General features: G+C 21.9%; 2 protein-coding genes across 4 annotated transcripts; one reads left to right on the top strand and one right to left on the bottom strand.

Moving 5' to 3' along the window:
• Positions 1–3,355: 3,355 nt before the first annotated feature.
• LOC122497956 (RING finger and CHY zinc finger domain-containing protein 1) lies at positions 3,356–17,743 on the bottom strand. Of its 3 annotated transcripts, none has more exons than XM_043605396.1 (7): positions 17,606–17,743; positions 16,816–16,875; positions 16,037–16,261; positions 9,715–10,032; positions 5,283–5,561; positions 5,082–5,172; positions 3,356–4,970 (listed from the first exon to the last, which is right to left on the bottom strand). In XM_043605396.1, exons 3-7 carry the CDS (start codon positions 16,214–16,216, stop codon positions 4,918–4,920), a joined length of 921 nt encoding a protein of 306 aa, XP_043461331.1. In that variant the 5' UTR covers positions 16,217–16,261; positions 16,816–16,875; positions 17,606–17,743; the 3' UTR covers positions 3,356–4,917. The 3 variants fall into 3 exon arrangements, with proteins under 3 accessions (XP_043461331.1, XP_043461332.1, XP_043461330.1); XM_043605397.1 differs by lacking the exon at positions 17,606–17,743 and adding an exon at positions 17,140–17,158; XM_043605395.1 differs by lacking the exons at positions 16,816–16,875; positions 17,606–17,743 and adding an exon at positions 16,570–16,809.
• LOC122497955 lies at positions 17,385–27,385 on the top strand. Its single transcript, XM_043605394.1, has 6 exons — positions 17,385–17,718; positions 19,916–20,133; positions 20,278–20,433; positions 22,966–23,499; positions 23,667–23,818; positions 26,884–27,385. Exons 1-6 carry the CDS (start codon positions 17,538–17,540, stop codon positions 27,119–27,121), a joined length of 1,479 nt encoding a protein of 492 aa, XP_043461329.1. The 5' UTR covers positions 17,385–17,537; the 3' UTR covers positions 27,122–27,385.
• The last annotated feature ends 14 nt before the right edge of the window (positions 27,386–27,399 follow it).

The following is a 27,399-nucleotide window of genomic DNA, read 5'->3' as shown; positions in this document are numbered from 1 at the left end:
TTCAAAACTCAGTGCAAAATTAAGAAAAAAAATTAATATTTCGTAAACAAAGAAAAAGTATAATTGTAAAGTAGTAATTGAAAATTTTTAATTATGTCATTATTTTGGATACCCTTCAATTTTTATATTTTAGCCACAAAAATGCTACAGTTTATAAAAGTTGTTTATTTTTGATTGAAAAAAAAATTTTTATCCGAGTGCAATTTTTTTTAAGCGTTCGGATAATACAAAAAGAGAATAGGAAATTTTTTTGAAAATATTAATTCTTTTCCTATTTTTAGTATTTCTGAATTTTATTATTTTTTTTAAATGGAAAAAAAAAGAATTATTCTAATAAAACGATCCATTTTTTATGAATAATGAATTGTTTTAAACTGCGGCGAAAAGGGTGTGTTTTTTTTAAATACTATATTATGGAAATTTATAATATATTTCATATGTATAACTTTTTTGATGGAAAAAAATGTTTCTTAGAGTCCATTTGATTTGTACGCCATGTGCTGTTTTTTCCTTTTTTTATAAAAAGTAAATAACACTGGGTTACAAAAAAATGGTCATGTCGTGTTTATTTAAAATTTACTGTGTTTATTGAAAGTTTAGGTGTCACAGAATAAGAATATACCAGAAAAACTTTTTTTCATTCGGTCATTCCCTTAAAAAACGAGTTTAAAGTCTCAAAAAACCGTATTTTTAGCACTTTTTGAGGCAGCGTAACAAGAAAACGCAACATGATAAAAATCTCTACAAAAGCTTAAATAAAAGCTTAAACCTTCAACTTTAAGGCTCAGAACTGAAAAGTACTTAAATAAGCACTGAAAACCTGCAGTCACTATCTGAAATTATCAAAAAAGCTGGGTTAGGTAGCACTTGGTAAAAATCAATTTCCCTAACCGGATTCGGTTGCAAATTGTTATTTTAGGTTTTTGAGGTTTCTAATGACGAATTGGAACTTAGATTTGAAAAATTTCAAAGTGGCGGACTCAATTTTTTAAAATTATTAACGCAAATTTTGAAAAATTGAGTGAATTCATTATTTTCAGTCCGCCATTTTGAAATTTTTAAATCTAAGTTCCAATTCGTCATTAGAAACCTCAAAAAACTTCAAATAACAAGTTGCAACCGAATCCGCTTAAGGAAATCGATTTTTACCAATTGCTTCCTGTTCTAGCTTTTTTTGACAATTTCAGGTAGCGACTGCTTAATTAAGGAGGTTTTCATTGATTATTTAAGTACTTTTCAGTTCTGAGCCTCAAAGTTGAAGGTTTAAGCTTTTATTTAAGCTCTTGTAGAGATTTTTATCATGTTGCGTTTTCTTGTTACGCTGCCTCAATAAGTGCTAAAAATACGGTTTTTGACACTTTAAACTCGTTTTTTTAAGGGAATGACCGAATGAAAAAATGTTTTACTGGTATATTCTTATTCAGTGACACCTAAACTTTCAATAAACACAGGAAACTTTGAATAAACACGATATGACCATTTTTTTGTAACCCAGTGTAATAAGAGAATGAAATTATAGCCGGTTTATTTCATAGATTATAATAATATAAAACACTATAGTCGATGTTATGTAAAAAGAGCCTTTGTAATTGGTATTTAATTTACGAATAAAATATGTAATAAATAAAGTGGTGAAGATCGCAAATAAGTTGTTTTTTTTCGAGTCGCATAAATTCACAACAAAAGTCACGAAAAGTCGCATAAAAAATCAGAAAAAGTCGGAAAAAAGTTGCATAAAATTTAAAAAAAAACGACAAAAAGAAAACACGAAATTGTCAAAATTATAAAAAAATCACGTTTCTCGACAACACATACTTTAATATCAAACAATCCGGAATAAAATTTAATAAAATTCATAGCAATATTTTAATTAAGTATTTTTAACATTTTTTAAAAAATTCTCCTTAAAATGTCAATTATTTTTATAAATAATAAAATTCTTCTCCGAAATTCAATTATTTAAAAAAAATTTTAATAAAATTCTTGTTAAAACTTCAATTATCTTTATAAATAATAAAATTCTTCTCTGAAATTCAATTATTTTCAAAAATAATGAAATTCTTCGCAAAAAATTCAATTATTTTCAAAATTTTATAAATAATAACATTCAGCATGGAAATTTAATTATTTTCAAAAATTCTGATAAAATTCTTTGCAAAATTCAATTATCTTCAAAAGTAATAAAATTCTTCGCAGAAATTCAATTATTTTCAAATTTTCTTTTAATTCTCCTCACAATTTCAATTATTTTTATAAATATCAAAATTTTTCTGCAAAATTCAATTACTTTTAAACATTTTTTTAAAAAATCTGTTCAAAATTTCAATTATCTTTATAAATTATAAAATTCATCATGGAAATTTAATTATTTTCAAAATTTTTTTTTAATTTCTCCCCAAAATTTTATTTATTTTCATAAATAATAAAATTCGTCATGGAAATTTAATTATTTTCAAAAGTTCTTTGCAAAATTAAATTATTTTCAAAAGTAAGAAAATTCTTTGAAATAATTCAATTATTTTTAAAAAAATTTTTTTAACTCAAAATTTCAATTATTTTTGTAAATATAAAAATTCTTCCGCAAATAAATAAATTTCTTCCCAATAATAAATTCAATTATTTTTGTAAAAAAAATAATTTAAAATATTTTTTTTTATAAAGTCTTATAATATAAAATAATGATTTTATCACTCGGTCATCTTTAATTATTATAAAGCATGAAGACAGCGATTGCTCCGAGTCTTCGACTCGGAGTGATCGATTTCTTCATGTTTTATAACAATTTTTTATAAGTGGTTTAATTTCAAAAACGGTTTGAATTTTAATCTTTTGAAGAATTTTAATTCCTATGGAAAAGTAATAATTAAATATTTATTTAAAAAAGAAGTTATTGATGTTTTCGAAAAATTTGGAAGAAATTTGTAAATAAATGTAACAAAACATTTTTTTGACCAAAACTTTTTCCTTTAATTTTCTAAAACTTTTAAAAGTTTCAATTTCTAATTGACAAATAGAATTTATAAACATTTTTTTCTTTTATTTTTGAAAAACTTTGAATTTTATTAAAACAATTGTAATTAAGAAATAGAAATGATGCAAATTATTTCCTTATGAAAATTGAAAATTTCCTACAAAAATATTAAGAAAGGGGGTATGTTATATATGTTATGTTTTTTTCCCCAAAGAGGAGAATGATTTTGTGAACAATATTGTTTACAAAAAAAGATTTCTGACATTTACAATTTAAGTCGAAAAGTAATTGAAAAATGTGGAAAAAGTCGATTAGTCGTATTTTACTAAAAAATATGTGCAGTCGAATCTTTCTTTTTAGAATGAAAAAAAAGCAATTGTATTATTTTATTTTTTATTGAATGAAAAAACACAAATATACAGTTGATCACAAAGTGCAAATTTTATTTTAAACATCGAGTAACACAGCATGGATAAATTTCAGTCGACACTAAAAACGAAGACACAATTACGGAATGAATTATTACATTTTTATAATATTATTATTACATCTATTGGAATTACTTGAAGTTAAAGTAAAGTTTTACAATTTTATTTTATTTATAAGCTAGTGATATTTTTTAATTTGGAAAAGAGTTTGAATTTTTTTAATTTAGAAAAGAGTTTGATTTTTTTGAATTTAAAAAAGAGTTTGAAATTTAGTCTTCAATATTGAAAATAATTTAATTGAATATCAACTGATTTTTTTTTTAATTTTACCATTCACGAATCGTTGAACTCTTTTATATTGTTAAGAAGCGAAAATTATTTAAATTTTGTCTTTTATAAATTATAAAATTTATTAAAGATTTCTTCAATTCAATAGCATATACATATTATATAATAATTGATAATAATAATCTAGTAAAGTACGATATTTCAAAAAATTTCTATATATTAAGCTATTAACCTATTCTGATCAATGATCGAGAAAATTGTCTTTTAAAAGCTTCATTCGAAAAACAGGAGAATTACTTTCTTTTTAACAAACAATATTGTAAAATCTCCTATGCTTATCAATTTACATCTACAAAAGTCTCTATTAAAATCGGTTAACAAGCCATTACATTTATCGACGTTATTATTTTTTGTTTTTAAATAAGTTCAACAAAATTTTCTTTAAATACATCAATTAAATTCTCGGAAATTAAAATCATTAAATGATGTTTAATATCGAAAGGACGTGGAAAATGTTTACAAAATGCAATTTTCAAATACACGTAACAAAAATAGTGTTTACCGTATTTAAACAAAAAAAAAGACTGCACGAAGTAAAATCGTAGTCGATTCGACGGAAATGTTTTTACAAAAAGAAACAAATTTTTAACAACAGTTAAGCAACTAACAACTAAAATAATCGTTTCTCTAATATTCAACTCTAAAACTGAAAAAGTTTAATAGAATTGTGATTCATTGTAAAAAAGTAACAATAAATGCTAATTTCAAATAATATTTAGAAAAAATATCCGAAATTCAACTAAACTAAAAATCACAAAATAGTAACTATTGATTAATTGTTTGAAAAAGAAATTGTACGAGGAAAATTGGTATTCATTTTAGTTTGGAGGCAAAATCTTTTTTTATCAACTTTAGTTGATATTTTCTTGCTGAAAAATCGTTAATTTAACAGATCCTAATATTGTTTTGACTAATATTTAAAAAATCTATAAATATATATATATATATTTTTTGTATATATATTACAATTTCTTAAAAATTCAAAATCAATCTACGTGTGATATTAAGAAGAATAAAATTGTCTACTTTGAATACTTATAAACTAAAAAAAAAATAATTCAGAAATTGTCAAAATATCACACTATCGAGCATATAGGTGATTTTTTTACCATGGAATGTTTTTCTTTCGAATTCAACTCAATAATTTTGCCATTCATCATTAATTTTCTATCAATGATCAGCTTCTCCACTTCCACTCGCAACTTCTTCTGTTTGATTATTACCTGTAGAAAATCATTTCGAGTTAATTTTTGTCTTTTTAATTTGAATTAAAAATATTGTATTTATTAATTATCGTTTATTATTTTTCTTTTTGTAAAATTCTATTTACTCACACAAACCGGATGTTTCCTTGATTCTGCAGGTGTTGTAACTTCCACATCTCAAACATTTTAGGCCGACTATGTGAAATTTAACAGTTGATTCCTGAAAATAGAAAAAGGATAATTATATTTTTTTGAAATTGTATTCAAGACGGGAGAATATAATTATAGAAATTCTAATAGTAAATAAATAGAATGCATCTTTTTTTTCACCTTGTGACAGTCTTTGCAGAGAATTTCAACCATTATGTCTTCATATTCCGGTGGCATTGGAGTGAGAATTACTTCACTGTCCAAAAATCGCCACAATTCAGTCATATCGAGGAGAGAAGTTTGACAAGTTGGACAAGCGTAATGTCCCGAATGGAGAAGATCTTGAAAACAAATCCCATGAAGCAAATGTCCGCAAGTCGGTATATGACAGGGAATACGACTCGTGTGAATGAAATCCAAACAGACCGGACAATTCGAATGCGATACATTCTCAACGCACTGCAAAAAAGAAAATTTACAATTAACAAAAATAGAATTCAAGTTTAGAATAACATTTTTTCAATTACAGACCTCGGATCGACTTTAAGGCGCAAAAAAAGTCGCTTCAGTCGATTAAAAATACAAAAAAAGTCGAAAAAGTCGTTTTATTTAATTCAGTGTTGTCACAAAAATTTTATTTTTTATTTTCCTGACCTTTCACTGATTTCTAAATTCAATTATTCAAAACTTGAATAATTTTGTTAAATAAATATTTAAATAATTCTTTTTTGTTTTTCTACAGGAAATAAAATTTTTTAAATTTCATTTTAAAACCTTCTGAATACTTTCTAAAAATTACAACTATAGTCCTTTCAAAATTCAATTATTTTCTACAATTTTTAACTAAATTTAATCTCTAAATCAATTATTTAAAAACAAATATTCAATTTTCTAAAATAATTGTTTATTTTAAAAAGTTATTACGGTATTATATTTTCAAAAAATTGTTATAAAGAAATTCTTAAAATTATAATAATAATAGTAATAGTAATAGTTTTAAATAAATGTACAATTGAAAAATTTCCAAATAATTGAAATTTGATAAATACTTTTAAAAATAAAATAATTTTTGAAAAATATAAAGAAATAATATTTTTAAAGAATTTTAATTATAAAATAATATGAACATGTTTTTTCCAAAATTTTATTAGGTATGAAAAATTAAATTTATAAAAATTTTAATTTACTTTGTTCGAAGATAATTGATTTTTAAAAAAGTATCATAAATCATTTCTAAGAATTAGGTTTTTAAAAATATTGTACTGTAATTTTTTGAAAATAATTGAATTTCTTAAAAGCATTTCTGTAAGTTATAGAAAACTAATAAATTTTTTTTGAAGAATTTTAATTAAAAATTTTGAATGGAAAAATTCTAAGAATTTCTTTTTTCTAAAATATTTTAATATAATTTTTAGAAGAACATTTCCATTAATTTTTATTTTAAAATTTACACTTGAAGATTTTTCATTAAAATTTTTGAGAATTTAATTATTTTAAAAATTTGCAATTAAAATTCTTCAAAAGTTGATTTTTAAAAATTGTAATAAAATACTTTAAAAAATAAACTATTTTCAATTAAATTTGCCAAAATTTCAATTATTCTAAAATGTTTTAATTATACGTATATTTTAAAAATTTTATTATCGTAAAAAATTATTCAAAAATATAATTTTGAAAAATTTGTCTATAGTTATATTTTTCTCACTATAAAAATCGAAATAAATTGCATTTTCAAGGTTCCATAGGAATTATAATTCTTTAAAACATTCAAATTCAAACCTTTTTGAAATTTAACAACTTCTAAGAACATTATTACAAAAAAAAGTTAATTATTTACAAAAATCCTAATAAAATCCTTCGCCAGAATTCAATTATTTTTATGAGTAGTAAAATTTCTGAAAAAATTCAATTATTTAAAAAAAATGTAATAAAATTCGTTGCAAGAATTTAATTATTTTCATAAATAATAAATCGATTATTCGGTAAATTATTTTTAAATCAATTTTTATTAGAAAATTGTAGAAGAATTCAATTATTTAAATTGAAAAATAAATAATTTATTGAATAATTGAATGTTTGTTAAAATTGAATTCTCATAAAGAATTTTATCAACAAATTTGTAAATAATTGAATTCTTTTGACAAATTTTAATAAAATTTTTAAGAATAATTACATTTTTCGAAGAATTCGATTAAAATTGTATCAAAAATAATTAAAATCCTGCGAGAAGTTTTATTAATTTATGAAAATAATTCAAGTCTCCCAAGAATTTTATTAAAATTTTTCCAAAATAATTAAATTTCGGAGAAGAATTTTATTATTTATATAGATACTAGAAATTTTTATAAGAATTTTATTACTTTAAAAATAATTTAATTCTTCCAACCAATTTTATTCAAGTTTATAAAAATAACTGAATTTCTGTGAAGAATTTTATTATTTATATTTTAATAATTGAATTCTTGCAATGAATTTTATTCAAGTTTATAAAAATAATTAAATTCTTGAAAAAAACTTTGTTAAATTTTTTTAAATAATTGAATTCTTGCGATGAATTTTATAAAAATCTTTTTAAATAATTGATATTTTTCAAAAAATTTTATGAAATATTGTGTATTTTAAATAATTGAATTCCTGTGAATATTTTATTACTTATGAAAATAATAGAATTATTTCGAAGAAATTTATTAAAAATTTTGTAAATAATTGAATTTTTGTGAAATTTTGACAAGAATTTTATTAAAATTTTTAAAACTAATTTAATTTTGAAGAAGAATTTTATTGTTTATAAAGATAATTGAAATTTTGACGAGAATTTTTAAAAAAATTTTGAACATAATTGAAATTCTGCGAAGAATTTCTATAACTTTTGAAAATAATTGAATTTCTGGAATCATTTATAACCTTTCCAAAATTCAATTTTTTTAGTACTTTTAAATAAAATTCTTCTGTCAATCTAGTATTTATGAAAATTGTAAAAATTATTTATTAAATAATTTATAAGTCATAATTTTATGATAGTTCTTGAAAAATTAAGTTATTTGAAAATAAATTATTGTAAGTTATAGAAAAAATTAAAGGTTTTGTATTAAAATTCGTTGTTATTTTATAGTTTACGAGGCAAACAAAAATTCAATTTTTCCAGTAGTTTTACTAAAAATCCCTGACTTTTCCCTGATTTCCCTGACCTGTGGCAATCCTGATTTTATACTAAAAATGTGGTATTTTGTTGCAACATTTGGAAAAAAGTCGAGAAGTCGCAATTTTTGAAAATAAGTCGAAAAAAGTCGCATATTTTTAAAATAGTAGAAAAAAGTCGAAAAAGTCATAATATCCGAGGTCTGCAATTATTACTATTCTCGTTATAATTTTTTCTCGAGTAATTATAATAAATTTTTTGTTTCATAAAAATTATTTTAAAGAAAGAAAAATTAGTAAATTGAAATATCGATGAATTCGTCCCATTTATAAATAGATTTAAAGTAATAAATTTTCCCTTCCCGTAATAATAAAATTAGAGGCGAATAAACATATGAAATATGTTGACTATAAATTTCCCTTTTCCGTAATAATAAAAATTTGTCATATAAGACGAATAAACATTATTAAATCGACGCCCCCCGACTATAAAATGTTTATTCAAATCTCCGTGCAATAAAATGTTAACTCAGAAATTCGTGCTGTATAATTGTTTTTAAAAATTTCATGCAATATAATGTTAACTCAAGTTGCATTCAATAAAATGTCAATTCAACCACCAGTGCAATATAATGTTATTGAAAATACTAAAAGTTTTATTTCTAGCCTTTAAATTATATGAGGTTAAAGAAAAACATAATTAGTGAATTTTTCTTGCGAAAGTGAAAAAGTTATGTTATAAATATTTTTTACTTATACTAAATTAATTAGGAAAATGAAAGAATAAAATTTATTTAATTCTAACTTTGAAAACTATTTTTATTAAAATTATAAATATTTAAAAATATTAAAATTACTTTAACAGTCCCTATTTTTTGAATTTAGTTTTCCATTTTGTAGCAGTTTTTAACGCTGTACATATATAATAACTCTTTTTTTCAACCAATTGGTCTGCTGAAGAAAAACCAAACTGTTTGTCTAAAGAGTGGAAAACTATGCAGATATTTCACCATAAAAAAATAATCTTTTATTCACCATTCTGCATTACTGACTTTTTTTTATAAAAACTTAACCCATAAATAAGAAACTATACGAATATTATTGTGCTGTCAACAGTTGCAACTTCAATCTATTTAAGTAATTTAATAAATAAATTAATAATCTAATTTAACCTCATACAATTTAAAGGCTGGAAATAAAAATTTTAGTATTTTAAATAACATTGTATTGCACTGGTGGTTGAATTGACATTTTATTGAATGCAACTTGAGTTAACATTATATTGCATGAAATTTTTAAAAACAATTATACAGCACGAATTTCTGAGTTAACATTTTATTGCACGGAGATTCGAATAAACATTTTACAGTCGGGGGGCGTCGAAATATGTGAATTGCATGTTGAGGGCGATTTTCCTTTTTTTCTATTGGTATAAAAGTATACTTTATATTCATCAGGTCGATAAAATACTAACCTTGTGACCATTTTGTAGTTCCACAGGTAAACACATGTTGCACTTGGCACAATGGAAAAATCTATCTCGACCACCGAGTCTACATATGCCGCATCCATTACAATGATACTGTTTCTTATCAACATCGTCAAACAGGTTGCATTCAAGGCAGGTGTACTTGCCAAATCGACAATGACATTTCTGGCATGTGGCCTGAACTGGTTGACGAGTATCACACAAAACGCAAATTAATTCCGTAACCTCTTTTCTTTTAACCGTATGCGTTTCCTGCTCATCGTGGCAAAATCTACATGTATACACTTTATTACAACATGGTGTCTGTAAAAAACGAGAAATACTTTTCAATTAAATTATTTATTCACTTATTAATTAATTTAAAAAAAGACATCTTTTCTCTATTATTTAATTAACTTATTCATTTAGATACAGGGTTGCCACAAATAAATATTTAATCATCATTATTATTTTTCCATGGGAACTAAGACTTTCAAAATTTCTAATTCTAACCTTTTGAAATTTAATAACTGAGTAAGAATTCCTGAAGTGTAACAGCAAATTTTGAGATTTACTGTATTTACTTGGTAATACATGAAAATGAATCATAATTATGAAATAATTAAATGCCTTGAAGGATTTTTCAAAAAAATTAAATTTCACTTTGTTATAAACAATTGAAGTTTTTTGCAGTGTTTTATTAAAAAATTAATATCTCGAAACAGAATAAACGAATCGTTATAAAATTTGGTTTGTATACTCAGAAAATGATGTAGTTTCAAATGAAATAATTAAAAAATCAAATTGTTTAATTTTTGTAATTGTTATTGCAAATTTAATTGTTTATTTGTAAAATAATCAATGTTCTTAACGTCGTAGGAAGTTCGTTCAAATTTCACCATAAAGGCTTTTTTATAACGATTCCATACCCGTTTTGAAATTTGGTGTCCCGCAATTAGGAACAAAGTTATGAATTTTTTTCTGCCGGGCGTCACGTTTGTTTACCGCGCGGCATGTCCACCGTTACCGCCGCCACAGTGGGCCAAATGTACTTTTTGTGTCAAAATCAGTCTAGAGGTCACAATTTTCATTCAAATTAAACAAGTTTTTTTTAATCTTCGTTACTAAATTCTTTATTGATTCCTCCAGGCCGATTTTTTAATTTTTGTTTATTTATATTTATTTTTTTATAACAAAGTATGAAAAAGTCGATATTATGTTGCTATAAAATAAAGTTTTTAACATTTAAAAAATTTTTAAGTACATTAGAAATCATGTTTTAGTATTCCTTAAGTAAAATTTTTTATATAATTACACTTTTATTAAATAAACAATACGCTAATTAATTAACTTTTGCAAAAAAGAACATGATTGAAAAAAATTCAATTTGTAGTATATTTCTTCGAGTTTTTTACCCGAAATTTAATGGGTAATTAATATATAAACATGCAGTACTAATTCAATTAATTTTTAAAATGTTTAAACAATTTTTTATTGTTAATTGTAAATTTTTTTCAACATTAACCAACAAAATTTTATTTTTTTTACATTTCTCAACATTTTACGCAGAAAATAATTAAATACAAAAATAAAAGGTATTGTGAAAGTATTTAACAATTGTTTAAACAAATTAATTGTTTTTTGGTAAATTTTATTTTAAAAAAATTAAAATTTTGATTTCTTTTTATTTCTGAAATTTTTTCTATTTAAATGAACTAAACTCAAAAGTATGGCTTGCAAATGCTAATTTTTATACTTAATTATTTAAACAAATTATTAATATTTTTAACTTTTAATAGAATCCACATACTAATTTACATTTTACCTTGATTTCTAAAACATTTTATTAAGAAATTGTAAGAATATATGTAACTATGAAAATAACTTCCTTATATCTAATTTCAAATTTGTTTAAATAATTAAGTATAGAAATTAGCATTTGCAAGCCATACTTTTGAGTTTATCAAAAATTTCAGAAATAAAAAGAAATCAAAATTTTAATTTTTTTAAAATAAAATTTACTAAAAAACAATTGATTTGTTTAAACAATTGTTAAATATTTTCACAATACCCTTTATTTTTGTATTTAATTATTTCCTGCGTAAAATGTTGAGAAATGTAAAAAAAATAAAATTTTGTTTGTTAATGTTGAAAAAAATTTACAATTAACAATAAAAAATTGTTTAAACATTTTAAAAATTAATTAAATTAGTACTGCATGTTTATATGTTAATTACCTATTATATTTCGGGTAAAAAACTCGAAGAAATATACTACAAATTGAATTTTTTTCAATCATATTCTTTTTTGCAAAAGTAAATTAATTAGCGTATTGTTTATTTAATAACAGTGTAATTATATAAAAAATTTTTCTTCAGGAATACTAAAACATGATTTCTAATGTACTTAAAAATTTTTTAAATGTTAAAAGCTTTATTTTATAGCAACATAATATCGACTTTTTCATACTTTGTTATAAAAAAATAAATATAAATAAACAAAAATTAAAAAATCGGCCTGGAGGAATCAATAAAGAATTTAGTAACGATGATTAAAAAAAACTTGTTTAATTTGAATGAAAATTGTGACCTCTAGACTGATTTTGACACAAAAAGTACATTTGGCCCACTGTGGCGGCGGTAACGGTGGACATGCCGCGCGGTAAACAAACGTGACGCCCGGCAGAAAAAAATTTATAACTTTGTTCCTAATTGCGGGACACCAAATTTCAAAACGGGTATGGAATCGTTATAAAAAAGCCTTTATGGTGAAATTTGAACGAACTTCCTACGACGTTAAGAACATTGATTATTTTACAAATAAACAATTAAATTTGCAATAACAATTACAAAAATTAAACAATTTAATTTTTTAATTATTTCATTTGAAACTACATCATTTTCTGAGTATACATACCAAATTTTATAACGATTCGTTTATTCTGTTTTGAGATATTAATTTTTTAATAAAACACTGCAAAAAACTTCAATTGTTTATAACAAAGTGAAATTTAATTTTTTTGAAAAATCCTTCAAGGCATTTAATTATCTCATAATTATGTTTCATTTTCTTGTATTACCAAGTAAATACAGTAAATCTCAAAATTTGCTGTTACACTTCAGGAATTCTTACTCAACTTATAAGAATATATGTTCATGCTTTATAAAAATTAAAGATGACCGAGTGATAAAATCATTATTTTATATTATAAGAATATTGTTACTGTAACTGTTCAGAAAATTCTATGAGAATTAAATTATACATCATTTTATCAACAAATTTTTAAATAATTGAATTCTTTCGACGAATTTTAATAACATTTTTAAGAATAATTATATTTTTCGAGGAATTTGATTAAAATTGTATTAAAAATACCTAATTGAAATTATGCAATAAGTTTTATTTTTTATGAAAATAATTAAAATTATTCCGAAGAATTTTATAAAAAAGTTTCAAACAATTGATTTTTTTCGAAAAAATTTATGCAAATTCTTTTTTTAATAATTTAATTCCTGTGAAATTTTCATTATTTTAGAAAATAATTGAATATTCGTGCAGAACTTTGACAAAATTGTTTTTAAATAATTGAATTCTTTTGGGAAATTTTATTAAGGATGAACGTGCACGATTTTCCCTGACAAAAATATAAACCTCAAAATGAGATTTTTCATATGGGATATATTCATACTTCAGAAAAAAACTTTTTTTTGTTAGTGTCACACACACTAGACAAATTTTATATTCGTATATAAACTAATACTATGTTATAACTGTCGAGTTAAAATCTGACAACTTCGCAACTGTCAATAGCACGAATGTTATTGTTTTATGATTAGTTGGTTAGAATTAGAATATTAATTATTAATGGCAGAAAAATGTTAGTGCATGTAATTTATCGTTGGGAAGGAAATTTTTTAAAAAACCTTTTTCTTTTTTACTTTCAATTTCATTACATTTACAACCATTAAATAATAAAAATATCAGTTTCTTTCTATACCAGTTTAATATCGCAAGTAAAAGTGACGTTGCCGCTCTTCTTCCTTTGTTATTTAAGGAAGGTAACAGATCATATTTTTTTACTATTTTCTAAAATTTGTTAATATATTTCCGATAACATGGTATAATTTTTATTTGAAACGATTTGTGATATCCCCATGCACTTATTTTTTAAAAAACATGAATTTATTTGGATTTCTTTCAACATTTTTTTTTCAATTGAAAGGATAAATTTCACATATCTCCATAAGAATCAATGTTGAAAGTTTATAATTTAAAATTCGTATTATTCAAAAAATCCGTAGTAAACAGACTTCAAACTTTGCAAGAAATTTTTTTTTACGTAAAACTTTTGATATATGTAAAAAAAGTGTGTTTTCTAATTTCCAAAAAACATGCACGTACATCCTTAAAATAATAGATACGTATGTACAAATTATTGAATAAGGAAAATTTTTGAAAATAATTGAATTTTATTACTTTTGGAAATAACTGAATTCTTGTGATGAATATTGTTATTTATGAAAATAATTGACTTTCTCCGAATGATTTTATTATTTATGAAAATAATTAAATCGATGAAAAGAATTTTTAAATATATGAAAATAATTGAATTACTGCGAAGAATATAATATGCCAAATTTTAAAACATTTGATTTTTTCGAAAAAATTTATGCAAATTCTATATTGTAAATTATTGAATTCCAGTGAAATTTTTATTTGTTTGGAAAATAATTGAATGTTCGTGTAGAATATTATCAACATTTTTGTTTAATAATTGAATTCTTTTGTGAAATTTTATTAAACTACCTAGTAGAATATTGGAAATAATTATTGAAATTTTGCCATGAATTTTATTACAATTTTTGAAAATAATTAAATTTTTGTTTACTTTTGAAAATAATTAAATTCTTGTGATGAATACTATTAGGTATTTAAAAATAATAATTGAATTTTGCAATGAATTTTATTAAAATTCCTGAAAATAATTGAAATTTGTCGAAGAATTTTGCTACTCATTTATAAAGATAATTGAAATGTTGACAATTTTTTAAAAATTTTTTGAAAATAATTGAATTCTTGTGATAAATATTGTTATTTATGAAAATAATTGATTTTCAGTATAATTGGATTTCTGGGAAGAATTTTATTATTTTTAAAATAATTATTGAATTCTTCAGAAGAATTTTATTATTCTAGAGTTAGAGTTTTATTATTCTTTAAAATTGGAATTTTTACAAGAATTTTATTAAAATTTTTGAAAATAATTGAATTTTTGGGATGAATTTTATATTTATGGAAATAATTGTATTCTTCTGAAGAGATTTATTATTTTTTAAAATAATTGAATTCTTGTGAAGAATTTTGTTATTTACGAAAATAATTGAATTCTGGAGAAAAGTTTAAATATTTTTTTAAAATTTTTTAATTTTGACAAGAATTTTATTAAAATGTTTGAAAATATTTGAATATCTGGGATGAATTTTATTATTTTTTAAATAATTACATTCTAGCGAAGAATTTGATTATTTATGAAAATAATTGAATTCTAGCGAAGAATTTTATTAAAATTTTTGAAAATAATTGAAATCTTCCGAAGAATTTTATTATTTATTAAAATAATTCAATTCTACCGAATAATTTGATTATTTATGAAAATAATTGAATTCTAGCAAAGAATTTTATTAAAATTTTTGAAATTAATTGAAATTCTCCGAAGAATTTTATTATTTACGAGAATAATTGTATTTTCTGGAAAAATTCTATTAATATTTTTGAAAATTATTGAATTTTTTGGAAAAATTTTATTATTTTTTAAAATAATTGAATATCTGGGGAGAATTTTATTAATATATTATATTATATATTATATATTATATTATATATTATATATTATTATATATTTTATTTATTTTTTTATTAATTTTATTATTTTATTTTTTATTTATGGAAATAATTGAATTCTTTCGAAGAGTTTTATTATTTTTTAAAGTAATTGAAATTTTGACATGCATTTTAATATTTATTAAGATAGTTGAATTCTTTCAACAGAATTAAAATTAAAATTTTTCAAAAAAATACTTCATTAAATGATTTATAAGTAATAACTTTATAGCAGTTCTTTAATAGAATTAAGTTATTTTAAATAAATTATTGTCAGAAAAAAGACACAAAAATTCTGAATTTTCTTTTAAATTCTAAACCTTTAATTTTTTCCATTACTTCTAATAAAAATCCCTGACTTCCCCCTGAATTCCCTGACCTGTGGCAACCATGTACTAATTATCTTAATTATCAATTGTAAAAGAATAGAAAAATATCGAAGACTTGCCACAAATTTCGATTTTCGTTTATAATGCTCGCATCCGTAATCATCGCCAATTTCTTCACTTGCTTCTGTTGCTTTCACAACTAATCCATTATCCTCGAGTGCTGAATCCAAAGTTTCTATCACATCCTTATTATCAACTGGCGATTCTTTATCTTTCGTGGAACTATTTTCACTGTCCATTGTTTAAACAAATGTGGAAAACTTTCAGTAAAATTTCTCCAAATTCTGGAATTATAAAAATAATTACTAAAGATTACCTGGCTTTTTAGGAAAAAAAACTTGTTAATAAAAAAAAGAATTTATATTTCTATAAGAATAAAAAAAACACAAGAAAAGACTACAAGAATTAAAAATTCGAATTGCTTTACAAATTAATTCAAACGGAAGAAAATTGGAACAATCTTTCGGAAATATTGAACTAAATATTGAAAAATATTGTAAAAGATATTTATAGGTTAGAATAGATTAATAGAATAATATTAATACTCATTTATTGAATAAAGGAAATAAAGAGAATAAAGTTAAAAACATACCGTTAAGTAGATCTAGAAACAAAAGTGTTTACTTAATTTTATTGATCTTGAGTACGATCCGTGTAAAAATTGTAGAACATGTTCGAAAAATGTAAAAGAAATTATCCAAATAAGGTTAATAATTATTACGTTCTTTCTCTTTCTTTCCTTTGATATTGTTGATTTTCACAATTATTGAATGGATTGTTTACTAAAGTTTATACATTAACATATATTATAGAACAAAAAACTTTCAATGACACTTACACCTTTACCAGTAATAAGCAATAATTTACGTCACACACGCTCCCTCGGTAATATCAACTCCTGTAAATATAATTGTTTAAATATTTTATAGAAATTTTACTAAAACAATAAAAAATAAATAATTTTCTTCTAAGGCAATTCGATCAAAAATTTAATTTACAAATTAACAAATTAATAAATATTCTAAATTCCACTAAGTTTTACGAAATTATACTGTGCACAGAAATTTTTTAAATTCCAGAAATGATTAGTTTTTAATTAAAAATAAGAACTTTCTTGATAAGATATATGTATAACAGTATAAGTTTCGAAATTTTCTCTTACAGTCAAAAAGTTTAATGTAAACTCCAAACTCGTAAAGAAAAAGGAATGTAAATATTTACTTAAAAAAAAAATTTGAAGTTTCTACCCAACCCTGGGGTATGGGTAATAAAGCCTAGTACACAGTTGCAGAGAGAGCGAAAGCGTATAAAAGTGTAAATATGGTATAAACTGTGTAAACTATGGTAATACTCGTAAGAACAGTTTTACATAATTTACGTTTTTAAAATAAAGAGGACAATTTCTCTTTCGTCCGCCATTGCTAGGGAGTTAACTTCGGTACTAGACTGAATCAAGACACACTTTTTCCCTTTCCTCGTGAAAAAAAACTATTTTAGTGATTTCGTGTTACTATTTTTTCAATTTTCCCCGTATTCTATATTAAATTTTTGAATGCGGCAATGATAATGGAGGAAATAGAAGAAGACAAGTACATTGAGGTTGATAATAAAACAATTATTTTGCATACCAATCCATCAGAGTTGCCAAGACTAACGCCAACCGGAAAAATAAGCTATGCAAAAACTCGTGTTTATACACAACGCTATCGTAAAGAATGGGAACAAACAACTGACTTTAGAGGTAATTAATGTAGACTTTAATTTTTATTGAAATAAACTTTACCGAAAAAGGGAAAAATAGTTTTACGTATTTTTCAAGAATCAACACTTGTTTTCATTGTTGAGAAAGTATGTATGCGGAAATATACAAGTGTGCATGTAAACGTGTTCATTTTCCACATTTAAAGATTCTATTTCTACACGCATGCGCATTAGTTTCGCGCCAAATATGAAGTTACTAGAATTTACAATTAGGTGAAGAGAAGAATTTCAATTTTCGGTATAAAAATTTTTGTCACTATAAACTTGGTTGTATGTTTATTTTTGCTGAAAATTGAGTATTATTGTACCTTCATATATATGTATATTATTACAGGTGATATTATTTTATTTGGTAAAATTATTTTATTTGTGTAAAATATTTTTTGTTATTACAGGGTTGCCACAGGTCAGAGAATTCAGGGAAAAGTCAGGGAAAGTAAAATTGGTCAGGGAAGTCAGGGAAAAGTCAGGGATTTTTAGTAAAAGTAATGGAAAAATTAAATTTTAAAAATTCATGAAAAAACTCTGAATTTTGATGTTTTTTTTTATTTGCCTCGTAAACTATGAAATTACCACGAATTTTAATACAAAACCTTTAATTTTTTCTATAACTTACAATAATTTATTTTCAAATAACTTAACTTTACAAGAACTATCATAAAATTATGACTTATAAATTATTTAATGAATCATTTTTACAATTTTCATAAATACTAGATTGATAGAAGAATTTTAGTTAAAAATACTAAAAAAATTGAATTTTGGAAAAGTTACAAATAATTCCAGAAATTCAATTATTTTCAAAAGTAATAAAATTTTTCGCAGAAATTCAATTATATTCAAAAATTAAAAAAAATTCTGGTCATTTCAATTATATCTTTAAAAATAATAAAATTCTTCTCCAAAATTCAATTATGTTCAAAAATTTTTTAAAAATTCTCGTCAAAATTTCAATTATCTTTATAAATAATAAAATTCTTTTTCAAAATTCAATTATTTTTAAAAACTTGAATAAAATTCTTTTTAAAATTTCACAGGAATTCAATAATTTATATAAATTATAAAATTTCCACATGAGTTCAATTATTTAATATACAAAATTTCATAAAATTTTTCGAAAAATATCAATTATTTAAAAAGATTTTTATAAAATTCGTCGCATGAATTCAATTATTTAAAAAAAATTTAACAAAGTTCTTTTCAAGAATTCAATTATTTTTATAAATAATAAAATTCTTCACCGAAATTCAATTATTTTAGAAAAATTTTAATAACATTTTTGGGATGAGTCTTAATTATTTTCATAAATAATAAAACTTATCGCAGGATTTTAATTAATTTTTGATATACAATATTTTAATCAAATTCCTCGATAAATGTATTGTAATTATTCTTAAAAATTTCATTAAAATTTGTCAAAATAATTGAATTATTTAAAAATTTGTTGATAAAATTCTTTATGAGAAGTCAATTTTAACAAACATTCAATTATTCAATAAATTATTTATTTTTCAATTTAAATAATTGAATTCTTCTACAATTTTCTAATAAAAATTGATTTAAAAATAAATTACCGAATAATCGATTTATTATTTATGAAAATAATTAAATTCTTGCAACGAATTTTATTAGAATTTTGTCAAATAATTGAATTTTTTTGAGAAAATTTACTACTTTTTGAAAATAATTGAATTCTTGCGAAGGATTTTATTAGGATTTTTGTTAATAATAAAATTTTTTTTGAAAAATGTCATGGTAATTTAAATTATAACAAAACATGAAGAAGGCGATCACTATCACTCCGAGTCTTCTACTCGGAGTGATCGCCTTCTTTATGTTTTGTTATAATATTCTTATAAATTGTTGAATTTCAAAAAGGTTTGAATTTGAATGTATTGAAGAATTTTAATTCCTACGGAAAAATAATAATGATTCAATATTTATTTAAAAAAGAAATTATTGATGTTTGTGAATAGTTTTACAATTAATGAAATTTGTAAATAAATGTAATAGAAAATTTTTTTGAGTTTCTAATAATTTTTAGAGTGAATCAGAATATTTTTTAGGGTCAGGGAGAAAGTGAGAATTTTGTCTGGAAATCAGGGAAAAGTCAGGGAAAAATAAAATTAAATATTTGTGGCAACCCTGTATTAATTTTTCTTTCTTTCTTTTTAAAGGATGGTTGACGTCAGTTCCACACGAACCGACAAGAGCTTACTGCAAATATTGTAAAAAAGATTTGCACGCACATCGACTCTCATTATTGAAGCATATGTGTACAATGAAACATCAAAGATCAGCCTTAATGTTTCAAAATACAATGGCAAGGGCGAAGAATACAAAACTTGAAGAGGGCGATATGGATGTAGAATACAGCGAAAGTGAAGAAAACAGGGTATTTGTGAATAATTTTCTGAAAATTAAAATTATTCAATTTTCTTAACTTTCAAATTCTGAAATTAATATAAATTTATGAAAATAATGTAAAATGATAATTTACGGTAATTTTTAAATTAGAAATATTATTTTACACTTTTAGGAGGAAATTGAAGAACTAGATGAAGATGTGGAGTACACTATCGAGGCATTAGAATCAGAAGAAGAAATCAGTTTTCCAGAGCACAAATACGCACGTGATATTAGCAAGGATGTTGAAATTAAAGGACCCGTGAAGACAATTAAAATCGAAATGATGGTAAATTTTTACTCTTTTTTCGTAGAGTTGCAGTTGCAATTTTTAGAAATAATTATTCTATCACTTATATTTTCAATTTAAATAATTGAAATCTCAGTTAACTATTTTGATAAGAATTAATTTGAAAAAGAATTTCAGTTCAAATTTTAGAAAATATTTGAAGAATTAAAAGAACTGCAGTTCTAATTTAAATTAAATTTCAAAAGGTTTTAGATTGAATGTATTTTGAAATTAATTCCCGATGGACAAATAAATAACAATAAGTATTTCTTCACAAGAATTCAATTATTTTAAAAATAATAAAATTCTTCGCTAGAATTCAATTATTTTCATAAATAGTCAAATTCTTCGCAAGAATGTAATTATTTAAAAAATAATAAAACTCTTCTCCAGAATTCAATTATTTTTTCAAAAATTTAAATTAAATTCTTCCCTAGAATTCAATTATTAATAATAAAATTCTTCCTAGAAATTCAATTATTGTCGAAACTTTTAATAAAATTCTTGTCAAAAATATAATTATTTTAAAAAATAATAAAACTCTTCTCCAGAATTCAATTATTTTTCAAGAAACTAATAAAATTCTTAACAAAAATTCAATTATTTTAAAAATAATAAAATTCTTCTGAAGAATTCAATTATTTTTTCAAAAATTTTAATAAAATTCTTCGATAGAATTCAATTATTTTCATAAATAATAAAATTCTTCCCAGAAATCCAATTATAGTGAAAAATTTTAATAAATTTTTTGTCAAAAATCCGATTATTTTAAAAAATAATAAAACTTTTCGAAAGAATTCAATTATTTCCAAAAAAATAAAATTCATCCCAGAAATTCAATTATTTTCAAAAATTTAATTAAAATTCTTGTCAAAATTCCAATTATAAAAAATAATAAAACTTCTCCAGAATTCAATTATTTTCATAAATAATACAATTCTTCACAAGAATTTAATTATTTTTATAAATAATAAAATTCATCTAAAGAATTCAATTATTTTTTCAAAAATTGTAATAAAATTCTTCGATAGAATTCAATTATTTTCATAAATAATATAATTCTTCCTAGAAATTCAATTTTGTCGAAAATTTTAATAAAATTCTTGTCAAAAATCTAATTATTTTAAAAAATAATAAAACTCTTTAGAAGAATTCATTTATTTCCATAAATAATCAAATTCTCCGCAGAAATTCAATTATTTTTAAAAATTTTAATAAAATTCTTTCAAAAATTTCAATTATTTTAAAAAATAATAAAACTTTTTGCATGAATTCAATTATTTCTTATAAATAATACAATTGTCCGTATAAATTCAATTATTTAAAGAGTAAAAAAATTCTTTCAAAAAATTTAATTATTTTCTAAAATTTTAATAAAATTCTACGCAAACATTTAATTATTTTCATAAATAATAAAAATTCCACAGGAATTTCAATTACTTACAAATATTTTATAAAATTCTTCGCAATCATTCCAGTATTTTTATAAATAATAAAATTTTTTACAGAGATTCCATTATTTTCATAAATAACAATATTATCACAAGAATTCAATTATTTTCAAAAATTTTTCTTATTCAATAATTTGCATATCTATTATTTTAATAAAATTTCCCAAAAGAATTCAATTATTTAAAAACAATTTTGTCAAAGTTCTACACGAATATTCAATTATTTTCTAAAATAATGAAAATTTCACAGGAATTCAATTATTAAAAAAAGAATTTGCATAAATTTTTTCAAAAAAAAATCATTTGTTTGAAACTTTTTTATAACATTCTTCGTAATAATTAAATTAGTTTCATAAATAATGAAACTCATTGCAGAATTTCAATTATTTTAAATAAAATTTTAATCGAATTCCTAGAAAAAAGGAATTATTTTAAAAAATTTGTTGTTAAACTTCTTTATGAGAATTCAATTTTAAGAAACATTTAATTACATTCAAAAAAATTATTTATTTTAGTATTTAAATAATTGAATTCTGGTCCAATTTTTTAATAAAAATTGATTTAAAAATGAATTTTAGTTAATATTTTAGATAATAATTGAATATTAAAAGCATTAGAGCGTGAATTTTCAGAAATATTTGAATTTTGAATATGTTTCAAATTAAAATCTTTGAAAATCAAAATTTTTCATACATTTAACTAACAATTCTGTAAAATTAAATGTTTTGAAAAGTTGAATTGAATTTTTTATTTTCTAATATATATTTAATTCAAGAATTTTTGAATTATCGAAATTTCGTAAAATTGAATTGTTAACAAATGGATTAGAAAGTTCTCAAAGAACTTTTGGAAAAATTATGAAAAACAATTGATTTAAAGAAGAATTTAAGTTAAAAATTTTAGAAAATAATAATTGAATTGAAATGATGAAGGTAATTTTGAAGAAGTTACGATAACAATATTTTTATTATATAAAATAATTATTTTATCCCTCGGTCAACTTTAATTATTATACCTAAATTATTGAATTCCAAAAAGGTTTGAATTTTAATCTAAAATTATTTGAATCATTATAATTTAGAATATGAAACGAGATAAATTAGCAGAGGCGATGGCCCACGTTCACGGCGAAATATCCGAAGAGAATACGGAGCACATACAACTAGATATGGACGTTGCGTCGGAAACTGTTGAAACATCTGAATTTGAAGAAATAACTAATGAAGAACAATTGGATGAGGAGGGACATAATTTAAGTTTTGTGTCATTAAATAGTGATGTAGTCGACTCAGAGATGAATGAAGATGAAGATGAGCAATTAACAGAACCTATTGAATTTGTTGATTCAAGTTTATTAAAAGGAACGACTTTAAAGAAAGTCGTTCCACTGAGTAATACAATAAAAATTAAACCGAATAATAAAACAGTTCTACTGTCAACTGGCGCTCGGGGTGTGACATTGGCTCCTGGAAAACTTGCTTCTGGCACGCAATTTGTTTTGAGTAATTATAAACGAAAGGCAATTGAGACGAAGGAACAGAATTTTCTTCCGGTTGTGAAGAAATTTAAAGAGAGTCCCTCTCAACAAGAAGCGAGCACGAGTCAAGCGAAGAAGGTAATTTAATTCGAAAGTCTAATTCAATTTTTTTCTTTTCTTAAATAAAAAACAATTAAATTTCAAAGAAACAAATAATTTTGTTTTCTATTAAAAATTTGTTTTTTAGAAACGGGGAAATGAAAATTTGCAATAGTATTTTTAATAATTGCTTTTTATTTTTCCAGATTGTGAAAGGAACTAAACCTGCGACGCCTATTGTCAAGAAACCGACAATTTCAACTCACGCTTTAGACATGACGAAAGGACTTCCGATTGGAGGTTTACAGGTCAGCCTCTACAAACTTTTGGACGGAAGATGGACGTTTGTGAACGAATGGTAATTATCGATTGAAAAAAAATCAATTCTTATTAAATCTTAACTCAATTTAATTAAGTTGCCACGATTTAGAGAAAAGTGAGGTAATTTTATCAAAAGTACTGGGAAAATATTTAATTTTTAGAATTCAGTAGAAAATTCTGTACTTTATTTATTAAATTATTTATAAGAATTCAATTATTTTCAATACAAATTTTACGAAAGAATTAAATTAGTTTCAATAAAATTTCTTGACAAAATTCAATTATTTTTAAAAATTTTAATAAAATTCCTCGAATGAATTGAATTATTTTCAAAAATTAATTACTAGGTACATATTAATCTCCATACTTGCAACAATTCGCGCGCGGCTAACTTTTTACTCACTTTTTTAAATAAAATTAGCAATTTTAAAAAAATACAACGTAAAAAATGTTAATTCAAATTTATTTTCATAAAAAATAAAATATGAATTAGAATATAGTTTTAATATTTTATAAAATTTTAATTTTGAATGAATTTAATTAGAAATTTTAAAGAACTTAAATTTTTAAAGAATTTCAATAATTTAAAATCTTCTAAAATTAGTTAAATTTGTCAATATATATTTAATTAATTATTAAAAATAATGGATTTATAGAAGAATTTTAGTTAAAAACACTTAAAAAAATTGAATTTTGATGAAGTTACAAATGATTGCAGAAATTCTATTATCTACTTTCAAAAGTAATAAAATTGAAATAAAATTGTACGCAAACATTTAATTATTTTCATAAACAATAAAAATTTCACAGGAATTCAATTATTTACAAATTTTTTATAAGTTTCTTCTCAATAATTCAATTATTTTCATAAATAATAAAAATAATTTCAGAATTTCAATTATTTTTAATACAATTTTAATCGAATTCCTTGAAAAATGTGACTATTCTTAAAAATTTTATTAAAATTCGTCAAAAGAATTCAATTATTTAAAAATTTGGTAATAAAATTTTTTATGAGAATTAAATTTTAAGAAAAATTTAATTATTCAATAAATAATAAACTTTTGTATTTAAATAATTGAATTCTTGTAGAATTTTCTAATAAAAAATGATTTAAAAATGAATTTTAGTTCAAATTTTAAATAATAATTGAATGTGAAAATAATTTTGAAGATGTTACAGTAACAATTTTCTTATACAATATAAAATAATTATTTTATCTCTCGAACATCTTTACTTATTATAAAACATGAAGAAATCGATCACTCCGAGTCTTCGACTCGGAGCAATCGATATCTTTATATTTTATAACAATATTTTTAAAGTTGTTTAATTTCAAAAAGGTTTGAATTTGAAATTTTTGAAAATCTTAATTTCTATGGAAAAATAATAATAATTAAATATTTATTTAAAAAACAAGTTATTGTTTTTTCTTTTTGAATAATTTTGCATTTAAAGAAATTTCTAAATAAATGTAACAGAACATTTTTTTGAGTAAAATTTTTTCCTTTATTTTCTAAAAATTTTCATTTTCAAGTAATTGACAAACAGAATTTATAAACATTTTTTTTCTTTATTTTTAAAAAACTTTGAATTTTATTAAAACAATTGAAATTAAGAAATTGAATGAATGCAAATTATTTCCTTATGAAAATTGAGAATTTTCTACAACAATAATGTTATTGAGAAATAAAAATTTTACATAAAATGGGTATTTATTTCCTATTTCTTAATCATAATTTTTTAACAGTTTTCTATTTTTTATAAATAAAAAGGAGAAAAATTTGCATAATTTAGATCAGTCAAACGAAATTGGTTCTAGAAAAAAGCATATAATAAACAAACTGGGATATTTTCGTTTCATAATATTTTTGTAGGACATTCTCAATTTTCATAAGGAAATAATTTTCATTAATTCAATTTCTTAATTTCAATTGTTTTAATAAAATTCAAAATTTTTTAAACATAAAAGAGAAAAATGTTTATAAATTCTATTTGTCAATTAGAAAATTCTTATAAAAAATTTTATTACCAAATTTTTAAATAATTTAATTCTTTTGAGGACTTTTAATAATTTTTTTAAGAATAGTTCCATTTTTCAAGGAATTTGATTAAAATTTAATTAAAATAAAATAAAATAAAAAATAATTGAAAATCTGCGATGAGTTTTATTATTTATGAAAATAATTAAATTATGTTTGCGTACAATTTTGTAAATTTTTTTTTTAAATAATTGATTTCTTTTGAGTAGTTTTATTAAAATAGTAGAGATATTGAAAATTATTGAAATGAGGAAAATTTTTGAAAGTAATTGATTTTTGACGAGATTTTTTTTCAATTTTGAACATAATTGAATTTTGTGATAAGAATTTCATTACTTTTGAAAGTAATAGAATTTCTAAAATCATTTGTAACTTCTTCAATATTCAATTTTTTTAAGTGTTTTTAACTAAAATTCTTCTATAAATCCATTATTTTTAATAATTAATTAAATATTTGTTAAAAAATTTAACTAATTTCAGAAGAATTAGAATTATTGAAATTTTTCAAAAATCTAAGTTCTTTAAAATTTCGAATTAAATTCATTAAAAAATGAAATTTTATAAAATTTCAAATTAAAACCTTTTGAAGTTCATTTATTTATGAAAATTGTAAACGCAACTCTTTTAAAATTAAATTAATTTAGAAATATTCAAGTAAAATTATTCATTAAATAATTTATTTATTTTATAATAGTTGTTCAAGATTGAAGTTATTTAAGGGGTTACGCCACCCTGAACGCATTTAAATTGGACGGTTTTAAAGGCGACGTAACCCCGTAAAAAGTAATTTAAGTTATTTATTTGCCTTAATTTAAAAAGGAATTTTTTGTCAGAAATTGAAAAAATTGAAGGTTTTGTATTAGAATTCGTAGTAATTTTATAGTTTATGAGTCAAACAAAGAAGACACAAAAATTCAGAATTTTCTTATGAATTCTAAAAATTTAATTTTCTTTAGTAATTTTAATAAAGAATTTAAATTTTCCCTCGAAACAATTGAATTTGTATTTTTACAAAGTTAATTTTTCTTTAATTGCTATAATAAATATTTTCTTTCTGCAGCAATACTTCGCCAGTTGGACGTTGTAATGATTTAATTAACAGCGAGAAGAATGCCTTGTCAATTGGACGCTATAAACTTCATTTCGATGTAGACAAATATTTCAGTTTGAAGAGTGTGGAATCTTTATATCCATTCATTGAAATTGTATTTGACGTGAAGAATCCAGTCCTTTCTTATCACATTCCTGTTTTGTTGAGTCCCTTTGGTTACACGACTTACCGCGGAATGGACAGATGAGTTTTCTATATATCGTATTTTCGTTTACAAAATTTCATTTTTATCCATTTTTCTTTCCTTTTTCTGCTTTTATCAATGCTTACTTTCAATTTTTTCCATATTCAATTAATTTCCATGCAAATTTTCTTTTTTAATTTCCATTTAAATTCAATTGGTTTATTTCTATTTATTTCCCATAGAACCAAAAATATAAATTTCAAGAAAAAAATATTTATTAAATTTTCTTTTAGACATCTTTATTAGAGAATAATAGGTACCTAAATAATTAAATATATATT

This window comes from Leptopilina heterotoma, unplaced genomic scaffold, assembly GCF_015476425.1.
Source record: "Leptopilina heterotoma isolate Lh14 unplaced genomic scaffold, ASM1547642v1 Lhet_14, whole genome shotgun sequence".
Lineage (NCBI taxonomy): Eukaryota > Metazoa > Arthropoda > Insecta > Hymenoptera > Figitidae > Leptopilina > Leptopilina heterotoma.
This window is presented reverse-complemented; position numbering and strand designations above follow the sequence as displayed.

Excerpts from the sequence above, each read along its gene's own strand:
- LOC122497956 (XM_043605396.1), bottom strand. The coding sequence starts at position 16,216 with ATGGACAGTGAAAATAGTTCCACGAAAGATAAAGAATCGCCAGTTGAT. Across the intron at positions 10,033-16,036 it reads AACGAAAATCGAAATTTGTG|ACACCATGTTGTAATAAAGT; the intron begins GCAAGTCTTCGA and ends CGTTTTTTACAG. Across the intron at positions 5,173-5,282 it reads TCTGCAAAGACTGTCACAAG|GAATCAACTGTTAAATTTCA; the intron begins GTGAAAAAAAAG and ends TTCTATTTTCAG.
- LOC122497955 (XM_043605394.1), top strand. The coding sequence starts at position 17,538 with ATGATAATGGAGGAAATAGAAGAAGACAAGTACATTGAGGTTGATAAT. Across the intron at positions 20,434-22,965 it reads CAATTAAAATCGAAATGATG|AATATGAAACGAGATAAATT; the intron begins GTAAATTTTTAC and ends ATTATAATTTAG. Across the intron at positions 23,819-26,883 it reads TGGACGTTTGTGAACGAATG|CAATACTTCGCCAGTTGGAC; the intron begins GTAATTATCGAT and ends TTCTTTCTGCAG.